The 11,588-nt window shown below is 45.1% G+C and overlaps 1 protein-coding gene across 1 annotated transcript; it reads right to left on the bottom strand.

The window, feature by feature from the left end:
• Positions 1–748: 748 nt before the first annotated feature.
• On the bottom strand, positions 749–1,720 carry LOC139388233 (olfactory receptor 10G4-like). The gene has a single exon (XM_071134781.1). The coding sequence runs from the start codon at positions 1,718–1,720 to the stop codon at positions 749–751; it is 972 nt and encodes a 323-aa protein (XP_070990882.1).
• Positions 1,721–11,588: the final 9,868 nt, after the last annotated feature.

Below are 11,588 nucleotides of genomic sequence, written 5' to 3'. Positions count from 1 at the left end.
CGGTAGGCTTGTGATGACTGTTTAACAGTCTGATGGAATGGAGATGGAAGCTGTTTTTCATTCTCTCTGTTCCAGCTTTGATACACCTGCATTGTCTCCGCCTGCTAGATGGTAACAGGGTGAACAGGCCGTGACTCGGGTGGCTGAGGTCTTTGATGATCTTCTTGGCCATCCTGTGACACCGGGTACTGTAGATGTCCTGAAGGGCAGGCATTGTTCATCTGCTAAACTGTAGCGTCTGCTAAACAGTAGCGTCTGCTAAACACGACCAATAAACACTGATTTGATATGTTTGACCGACCATAATGATCCCATGCCGTGACCCCAATCTGTCCCAGGGGGGAGTGGGATATGCTTAAAGCACATTTCTATTTCACCCAACACTGTACAAGTTACACACGTGTACATGTGTGAAACAGGACTAATGTAAACACTCCCTAATTTACCTTTTGATAATTAATATCCCTTACAATGAATTTGACAATATTGTTGCAATTGATTTCACGCACAATTATCAAACCATGCGATAACTAGTATTGTGTGTCAACATTTTAACCGTTGTTTTTTAAAAAATGTGTTGATATTTAAAAGAAGAGTGCGCTTTCATATATGTTAGTGAGGGTTCATACCTCTTCATTCCCGACTCTATACATTAATTTTACATTTGAGATTTGATAAAACATGTCATTCAAGTCACATCTGTATTTGATTATGTGTATCCCAAAATATATAATAACAAATAAATAACTCACCCTTTTTGACATTTTATTGATACAGTTCTTTTTCTTCTAGACAGTATCTGAACCAATCTCTTTCTAATCTCCTTGGTCTTCAGACAGTAGATTGTAGGATTGATCAGAGAAGGTAACAGCGTAGCTATAATCATTAAAGCATTACGCTCCGTCAGATTCAGTCTCACTCCTATCCTCGTCAACAACACAGAGACTAACTTGGGAGCGTAGTAACAGGACACCACAATAATGTGACAAATACAGGTATTAAACCCCTGTGCTCTGCTCTCACTGTTTGGCAGTCTCAGGAGTGTGTAGATGATTTTAACGTATGACAGTATAATTAAGGGAAACTGGCCCGCGAGGAGCCATAGAGCCAGAATGGTGGGAATCAGGAAGTAAGGTTCAGGGTTGACACAGGCAGCCCTGATTAACGCTGGGTAATCACAAAAGACGTACCTAATGATTGGTTGGCAGTATGGAAGGTTGTCAAAGTCTGCCCAAGCAAGAGCAATTCCTAAGCATATTATACCTATGAACCAGGAAGCTATGATTAACACAAATATTCGTGCGTTAGTCAGGATGCTGTGGTACCTAAGAGGGTTGCTGATAGCGATGGTTCGGTCCAAAGCCATCACGGACAGGGCCAGACACCCTGTGATGTCACCCAGGTGGTAGATGTACATGCGTGATATGCAGGAGTAGTAGGAGATGGTTTTGACCTCGCCCAGCAGGACAGAGATCATGGTGGTGCTGGTGCTGGAGGTAAACATGATGTCCACCACGGCCAGGTTACAGATGAGGAGGTACATGGGCGTGTGCAGCCGTCTGTCCGTCAAAATGATGCAGATGTTGGTGCCGCTTCCCAGAAGCACAAGGAAATAGGTGATGAAGATGAGGAAGCCCAGGAGCTTCTGGTGAGAGAGGTGGTCGAAGCCTGTGATGGTAAACTCCTCCACATTCTTCCCAGTGAAATTCACTGAAGACATCCTACACAAGCATCAGCCTACACAGACATAAAGACGATATATAAACACAACAACTCTATAGTTAAACTAAGTCACAAGTCGTACGATCAAATCCCTCTATTGAAACTAGCTGAGTAGACAGAACTCTACAACCCCTAGGCTGTGTACTGCGACACTGTGAAGCTGTCGGCACTTATACATTAGGTGACCAACCCACGTGGTGAAAAGGAGGGGGAGGTGTTTCCCAAATAATAGGTCAGGACCCACTGGGAGGTGACAGCCTATTGGTTTTGAATCATGGCCTAAGTTTTGGTCTTGGATATCATTATTTGGAAACCTATATAGTTTGACAATAAGAACATTTTAACAAAACCATCACAATTTATAGATCCAAAAGTCATCAGCCAATAAGACCACAGACTGCAACACGGCTGGCTTTCATCTCTCCTCTCTAATCAGGGAATGACTGTTGAATACCCATCAGTGAATTACCACTAAGACAAAAGGCCAGCAGTACTGTGGATCTAGACTCCTAGATCTGAAAACCCCTCAGGATATAACATCTCCTTTAGTGAGTGGTATCGTATCTCTGGGGAGTGAACACCTACAGACCACAGGTTTAATCATTAGACGATATCAAATCAAATTTATTCATAAAGCCCTCCTTACATCAGCTGATATCTCAAAGTGCTGTACACAAACCCAGATATGCTATGCTACGCCATGCTATGGAGCTATGTTTTCTCCGTGGTTTAAACACCTTCAGACCACAGGTTTAATCTATTTAGGCTATGCTACGCTACGCTATGGAGCTATGTCTTCTCTGGGTTGTAAACACCTTCAGACCGCAGGTTTAATCTATAGATGCTTTGCTATGTGTAACAGTATAACTTTAGACCATCCCCTCGCCCGAACCAGGGACCCTCTCGCACACATCAACAACAGTCACCCACGAAGCATCGTTACCCATCGCTCCACAAAAGCCGCGGCCCTTGCAGAGCAAGCGGAACTACTTCTTCAAGGTCTCAGAGCAAGTGTTGTCACCGATTGAAACACTATTTAGCGCGCACCACCGCTAACTAAGCTAGCGTTTCACATCCGTTACATATACTATGCTACGCTACGCAATGGAGCTATGTTTTCTCTGGGGTGTAAACACCTACGACCACAGGTGTAATCATTAGATGCTATGCTATGCTACGCTACGCTTTCTCTGGGGCTCAACACCTACAGTCGATCAATCAAATGTATTTATAAAGCCCTTCTTACATCAGCTGATGTCACAAAGTGCTGTACAGAAACTCAGCCTAAAACCCCAAACAGCAAGCAACGCAGGTGTAGAAGCACGGTGGCTAGGAAAAACTCCCTAGAAAGGCCAGAACCTAGGAAGAAACCTAGAGAGGAACCAGGCTATGAGGGGTGGCCAGTCCTCTTCTGGCTGTGCCGGGTGGCGATTATAACAGAACATGGCCAAGATGTTCAAATGTTCATAGATGACCAGCAGGGTCAAATAATAATAATCACAGTGGTTGTCGAGGGTGCAACAGTTCAGCACCTCAGGAGTAAATGTCAGTTGGCTTTTCATAGCCGATCATTCAGAGTATCTCTAAAGCTCCTGCTGTCTCTAGAGAGTCTCTAGAGAGAAAACAGCAGGTCTGGGACAGGTAGCACGTCTGGTGAACAGGTCAGGATTCCATAGCCGCAGGCAGAACAGTTGAAACTGGAGCAGCAGCACGGCCAGGTGGACTGGGGACAGCAAGGAGTCATGAGGCCAGGTAGTCCTGAGGCATGGTCCTAGGGCTCAGGTCCTCCGAGAGAGAGAAATAAAGAAGAGAGAAAGAGAGAAAGAAAGGGAGAATAAGAAAGGAAGCGCGAGAGAGAATTGGAGAGAGCATACTTAAAATCACACAGGACACCGGATAAGACAGGAGAAATATATAACAGACATAACATACAGACCCCACCCCCCGACACACCGCAGCATAAATACTGGAGGCTGAGACAGGATTGGTCGGGAAACGCTATGGCCCCATCCGACGATACTCCCGGACAGGGCCAAACAGACAGGATATAATCCAACCCACTTTGCCAAAGCACAGCCCCCACACCACTAGAGGGATATCTTCAACCACCAATTTACCATCCTGAGACAAGGCCGAGTATAGCACACAAAGATCTCCGCCATGGCACAACCCAAGGGGGGGCGCCAACCCGGACAGAAAGATCACGTCATTGACTCAACCCACTCAAGTGACGCACCCCTCCTAGGGATAGCATGGAAGAGCACCAGTAAACCAGTGACTCAGCCGCTGTAATAGGGTTAGAAGCAGAGAATTCCAGAGGAGAGAGGGGAACCGGCCATGCAGAGACAGCAAGGGTGGTTCGTTGCTCCAGTGCCTTTCCATTCACCATCACACTCCTGGGCCAGACTACACTCAATCATAGGACCTACTGAAGAGATGAGTCTTCAGTAAAGACTTAAAGGTTGAGACCGAGTCTGCGTCTCTCACATGGTTAGGCAGACCATTCCATAAAAATGGAGCTCTATAGGAGAAAGCCCTGCCTACAGCTGTTTGCTTAGAAATTATAGAGAGAGAAAGGAGGCCTACGTCTTGTGACCGTAGCGTACGTGTAGGTATGTACGGCAGGACCAAATCGGAAAGTTGGGTAGTAGCAAGCCCATGTAATGCTTTGTAGGTTAGCAGTAAAACCTTGAAATCAGCCCTTTCCTTAACAGGAAGCCAGTGTAGAGAGGCTAGCACTGGAGTAACTTGATCAAATTTTTTGGTTCTAGTCAAGATTCTAGCAGCCGTGTTTAGCACTAAATGAAGTTAATTCAGTGCTTTATTTAGCCGGAAAGTAGAGCATTGCAGTAGTCTATCCAAGAAGTGACAAAAGCATGGATACATGTTTCAGCATCATTTTTGGACAGAAAGTTGGACAGTCCCCAGGTCCAGAGGTCTAATCATTAGACTTATGGTTTCCCTCTCTTATTAAGGTTAATAAACATCATCAGTTCCTCATTGAATTGATAGTCCCACTGATCCTTCCAACTGGCTCCATGTGGACAATGATACAGTAGATGATATGCAATGTATACTCTATCTCTAGATATACCTAGGCAATTCACACAAGAAGGTACAATTTCGATGGCCCCACCTGCTTCATACTGCAAGACTAATCTACAACTATGAGATTATAATGTATCTCAAGGTAGTGATAAAAGTCAAAACATACAGTTGAAGAAGGAAGTTTACATACACCTTAGCCAAATACATTTAAACTCAGTTTGTCACAATTCCTGACATATAACCTTAGTTAAAATTCCCTGTCGTAGGTCAGTTAGGATCACATCTTTATTTTAAGAGTGTGAAATGTCAGAATAATAGTAGAGATATGATTTATTTCAGCTTTTATTTATTTTCTCACATTCCCAGTGGGTCAGAAGTTTACATACACTCAATTAGTACTTGGTAGCATTGCCTTTACATTGTTTAACTTCTGTCATACGTTTCGGGTAGCCTTCTACAAGCTTCCCACAATAAGTTTGGTAAATTTCGACCCATTTCTCTTGACAGAGCTAGTGTAACAGAGTCAGGTTAGTAGGCCTCCTTGCTCGCCGACGCTTTTCAGTTCTGCCCACAAATCTTCCATTTTGAAGACCCGTTTGCGACCAAGATTTAACTTCTGTCTTGAGATGTTGCCTCAATATATCAACATAATTTTCCTACTTCATGATGCCATCTATTTTGTGACATGCACCAGTCCCTCCTGCAGCAAAGCACCCCCACAACTTGATGCTGCCACCCCCGTGCTTCACGGTTGGGATGGTGTTCTTCGGCTTGCAAGCCTCCCTCTTTTTCCTACAAACATAATGATGGTCATTATGGCCAAACAGTTGTATTTTGGTTTCATCAGAACAGAGAACATTTCTCCAAAAAGTACGATCTTTGTTCCCATGTGCAGTTGAAAACCGTAGTCTGGATTTTGTATGGAGGTTTTGGAGCAGTGGATTCTTCCTTGCTGAGCGGCCTTGATCTGGGATTGATTTGCAATTTTCACACCAAAGTACATTCATCTCTAGGAGACAGAACGCGTCTCATTCCTGAGCGTTATGACGACTGCATGGTCCCATGGTGTTTATACTTGCGTACTATTGTTTGTACAGATGAACATGGTACCTTCAGGCATTTGGAATTTGCTCCCAAGATGAACCAGACTTGTGGAGATCTACAATTTTTTTCTGAGGTCTTGGCTAATTTTCCTTAGATTTTTCCCCTGAATTAAAATCCAATAGGCACTGAGTTTGAAGGTAGAACTCGAAACACATGCACAGGTAAACCTCCAATTGACCCAAATTATGTCAATTAGCCTATCAGAAGCTTGTTTATTAGCCATGACATGATTTTCTGGAATTTTCCAAGCAGTTTAAAGGCACAGTCAACTTAGTGTAGGATAACTTCTGACCCACTGGAATTGTAATACAGTGAATTATAAGCGAAATGATATGTCTGTAAAAATGACTTGTGTCATGCACATTTTGGCAAAACTATAGTTTGTTAACAAGAAACGTTAGAGAGGAACGTTGGAGAGGTTGAAAAACTAGTTTTAATGACGTCAACCTAAGTGTAGGTAATCTGACTTCAACTGTTCATTTTGGCCTAAAATCGCAGCCTAAAGACAGTCCCCACTTCATCTGAAGCATGGTGTAGCTAACAACAGTTCCATCATCACCTGCATGGCTACCTGTAAACAGGTGAGGTGATGACTCAGAATCCCAGGTCTACCAACACTCTAATTAGGTCTCTGATGACCACCTGTTTGTTGATCCTGAGTCTGAGGAGAGTGACAGGGACACTAGACCTGGTGGGAATACTGCCCTGTCATCATACAACTTGTTACTGTACACTCATTACGAGAGAGAGAGAGAGAGAGAGAGAGAGAGAGAGAGAGAGAGAGAGAGAGAGAGAGAGAGACGTGTGTAAACAACAGGCCAAAGCCATGGGTTTAGGCAAGCTAATGAAATATTGCAGCTAAATGTAAATTTGCTGAATCTTGCCAAAAGACTGTTTAACCATCTCTCTACATTGTCCCTAAAATACCCAACAGTTAGTGGGTTGGTAATCTGTTCAACACTGTGACATTAATCCTCTCACAGGATCTGATGTCACTCTGTACAGAGTTAACAAATAGGCAGTCATCAGAGAGCCAATTATAATGTTGATACACCTGAGAAGAGTGTTTACAGGTAGACAACTTAGGCTGGGGAGACTTAGGACGTTTTAGGGTTAACGGGCTAAAGAACAAGGTCAGTGCAGGTCAACACTTTTGTCCCTAGCTTGCATGCTTGGAAGACTGTGCAATTGAAAAAAATATATTATATATATATATATAGAAATAGTATTCCGAAAGGTGACATATGCGCGATCAGTTTTATATCACTCATTTGCACGTCACATCATTGATATCATGTCACCATGTGGGGACTATGGGTCAATTCAACTTCGGCGTCCTGATTCTAGTTCGTGAGCTAAGGTCTCCCACTCAGAAGTATGAGATGGGGAGTGGGCGGGGGTAGGTTGAGCTCAGGTCTCCCCACTGGAAGCCCGAGGTAGGGGGAGTGCAGGAATCCATCACGGTGATCCTCCTCTTCATCTGAAGAGGAGAGGCGAGAAGGATCGGAGGACCAAAATACGGCGTGGTAGGTGTTCATCATTAATTTTAATAAAAAACACTGAACACTGAAATACTATTAATTTTTTATTTTTTTTATTTCACCTTTATTTAACCAGGTAGGCTAGTTGAGAACAAGTTCTCATTTGCAACTGCGACCTGGCCAAGATAAAGCATAGCAGTGTGAACAGACAACACAGAGTTACACATGGAGTAAACAATTAACAGTAGAAAAAAAAGAGGAGTCTATATACATTGTGTGCAAAAGGCATGAGGAGGTAGGCGAATAATTACAATTTTGCAGATTAACACTGGAGTGATAAATTATCAGATGGTCATGTACATATTGGTGTGCAAAAGAGCAGAAAAGTAAATAAAAACAGTATGGGGATGAGGTAGGTAAAAATGGGTGGGCTGTTTACCGATAGACTATGTACAGCTGCAGCGATCGGTTAGCTGCTCAGATAGCAAATGTTTGAAGTTGGTGAGGGAGATAAAAGTCTCCAACTTCAGCTATGTTTGCAATTCGTTCCAGTAACAGGCAGCAGAGAACTGGAACGAATGGCGGCCAAATGAGGTGTTGGCTTTAGGGATGATCAGTGAGATACACCTGCTGGAGTGCGTGCCACGGATGGGTGTTGCCATCGTGACCAGTGAACTGAGATAAGGCGGAGCTTTACCTAGCATGGACTTGTAGATGACCTGGAGCCAGTGGGTCTGGCGACGAATATGTAGCGAGGGCCAGCCGACTAGAGCATACAAGTCGCAGTGGTGGGAGGTATAAGGTGCTTTAGTGACAAAACGGATGGCACTGTGATAAACTGCATCCAGTTTGCTGAGTAGAGTGTTGGAAGCAATTTTGTAGATGACATTGCCGAAGTCGAGGATCGGTAGGATAGTCAGTTTTACTAGGGTAAGTTTGGCGGCGTGAGTGAAGGAGGCTTTGTTGCGGAATAGAAAGCTGACTCTTGATTTGATTTTCGATTGGAGATGTTTGATATGAGTCTGGAAGGAGAGTTTACAGTCTAGCCAGACACCTAGGTACTTATAGATGTCCACTATACAAAAACAATAAACGAAATAACAACCATGAAGCTAATGCGAACTGTGCTGAAAAAAGCAATCAACATAGACAATCACCCACAAACAAACAGTGCAACCCAGGCTACCTAAGTATGATTCTCAATCAGAGACAACTAATGACACCTGCCTCTGATTGACAACCATACTAGGCCGAAACATAGAAATCCCCAAATCATAGAAAATCAAACATAGACTGCTCACCCCAACTCACGCCCTGACCATACAAAATGATGAATACAAAACAAAGGAAATAAAGGTCAGAACGTGACAGTACCCCCCCCCCAAAGGTGCGGACTCCGGCCGCAAAACCTTAACCTATAGGGGAGGGTCTGGGTGGGCGTCTGTCTGCGGTGGCGGCTCTGGCGCGGGACGCGGACCCCACTTCACCATCGTCTTAGTCCGCCTCCGTGGCTTCCTATCCGTGGCAACCCTTCTCAATGACCCTACTGGACAGAGGGGCAGCTCGGGACAGAGGGGCGGCAGCTCGGGACAGAGGGGCGGCAGCTCGGGACAGAGGAGCGGAAGCTCTGGCGCCTCTGGGTTGAGGGGCTCTGGCGCCTCTGGGCTGAGGGGCTCGGGCGCCTCTGGGCTGACGGGCTCTGGCGCCTCTGGGCTGACGGGAGACTCCGGCGGCGCCTCTGGGCTGACGGGAGACTCCGGCGGCGCCTCTGGGCTGACGGGAGACTCCGGCAGCGCTGGGCTGGCGGGTGGCTCCGACAGCGCCGGACAGGCGGGAGGCTCCGGCAGCGCCGGACAGGCGGGAGGCTCCGGCAGCACCGGACAGACAGGACCACCTGTAGGGAGGAGACAGAGAGACAGCCTGGTGTGTGGGGCTGCCACAGGACCCACCAGGCTGGGGAGACCTCCAGGAGGCCTGGTGTTAGGAGGAGGCACCTGAAGGACCGGGCTGTGGGGGAGCACTGGAGCTCTGGTGTGCAGCCTTTGCACCACTCCCCCAGGCTGGATCACTGCTCTAGCCCGGACCCTCCAGAGTGCAGGCACATGTTGAACCGGGCTGTGGGTAAGCACGAAAGATCTAGTGCCTACTATGCGTACCTCTCCCTTAGGCTCCACTCCCACATTTGCCCGGCACGAGCGGAGCCAGCGCCCCGGAGACACAGCATGCAGAGCCGGCGCAGGATACCCTGGCCCGAAACAGCGTACCGGCGACCAGACACGCTGAGCAGCACGCCCTGGCTGGATGCCCACACTCACATGACACTCTCGGGGGGCTGCCCTATAGCGCACCGGGCTATGGACACGTACTGGCGACACCGTGCGCTTAACCGCATAACACGGTGCCTGACCAGTAACTCGCTGCTTATAATAAGCACGAGGAGTGAGCTCAGGTCTGCTACCTGGCTTAGCCCCACACCTCGTCTGCCCCCCCCAAAAAATTGTTTGGGGGGCTGCCTCTCGTACCTGTTGCGCTGCCGTGCTGGCTTCGCCAACCTCATTCTCCTGTAACCTTCCTCACACTGCTCCATCAAATCCCAGGCGGGCTCCGGCACTCTCCCTGGGTCGATCGCCCATCTGTCTATCTCCTCCCAAGTTGTGTAGTCATGTGATGCTGGCCGCTGTTGTTGCTGCTGCTGCTGTCGTCGCTGTCTTTTACCACGCCGCTTGGTCCTTGGTTGGTGGGTGATTCTGTCACGGTGATCCTCCTCTTCATCTGAAGAGGAGAGGCGAGAAGGATCGGAGGACCAAAATGCGGCGTGGTAGATGTTCATCATGAATTTTAATAAAGAAAACACTGAAACACACTATACAAAAACAATAAACGATATAACCACCGTGAAGCTAATGAGAACTGTGCTGACACAAGCAATCAACATAGACAATCACCCACAAACAAACAGTGCAACCCAGGCTACCTAAGTATGATTCTCAATCAGAGACAACTAATGACACCTGCCTCTGATTGAGAACCATACTAGGCCGAAACATAGAAATCCCCAAATCATAGAAAATCAAACATATACTGCCCACCCCAACTCACGCCCTGACCATACTAAATAATGAATACAAAACAAAGGAAATAAAGGTCAGAACGTGACACTATCAAATAGAGCACCTAAAACGTTGTACAGTACTAATGCAACTAGTTGTGCAATTTAGTTTGTGTGTTTCTTGTTTGAAGTGCAATAGTGTAATAATCTTCTTTATAAGTGTGTTATCTATTTGTGTATTTGTGTGGTATAGGACCTTGTGGAATTTAGTTGAATTTGTGTGTTTTTTGTTAGCAATATTGCAATAGTGTAATAATTCGATACTCTTTAACATTTGTATTTATATAATAAAATTTGTTTCTATTTGTCTTTGTTACTACTTTTTGATATTTATAAGTCTTATTTTTGTATATATATTTATATAGTTTTGTGTTGTTCCAAATGTCAACAGATGGAGGACTGAAGAGACTGAAGAGTCCTCTGCTGTCTGAACTAGGAGGGACGTTTCCCTCAGTATTGAATTGATACAAGACACATCTGTTAATTTTTATCATCTTTGTTATTATTAAATCCAATGGTACATCAATAGAGGGAGGAGTGTGTGTATTCTTCAAACATGTCAGGGAACTCCTGTCTTATACAGGGCACCATACAGGAAGGTATAATATTTGTACATTGTTGTTTTAGCAGAACACTGCTTCTACAGTATTATGTGAAGGATGGTTTATTCTACATGAAACTGTTACACCTGAAAGTTAGCGAATCAAATGTATTTGTATTTGTCACATGCGCTGAATACAGTAAAATGCTTACTTACAAGCCCTTAACCAACAACGCAGCTTTTAGAAAATACAACAAAAAAAGTAAGAGATAAGAAAAACAAATAATTAAAGAGCAGCAGTAAATAACAATAGCGGGGCTATATACAGGGATTACTGGAACAGAATCAATGTGCGGGGGCACTGGAGTCGATGTAATTGAGGTAATATGTACATTTAGATAGAGTTATTAACCATTCTAGCGCAGCGGAACCCCTCAACAACATTCCGCTGAAAAGGAAATTACCCATCCCGGATCTGGGAGAATTGTCATCAACTGACACTAATTAGCATAACGCAACGGACAAAAAATATTACTAGAAAATATTCATATTCATGAAATCACAAGTGAAATATATTGACACA

Source organism: Oncorhynchus clarkii, chromosome 29 (genome assembly GCF_045791955.1).
Source record: "Oncorhynchus clarkii lewisi isolate Uvic-CL-2024 chromosome 29, UVic_Ocla_1.0, whole genome shotgun sequence".
Classification (NCBI taxonomy): domain Eukaryota; kingdom Metazoa; phylum Chordata; class Actinopteri; order Salmoniformes; family Salmonidae; genus Oncorhynchus; species Oncorhynchus clarkii.
The sequence above is the reverse complement of the archived record's forward strand: the minus strand, read 5'-3'. Positions and strand labels throughout refer to the sequence as shown.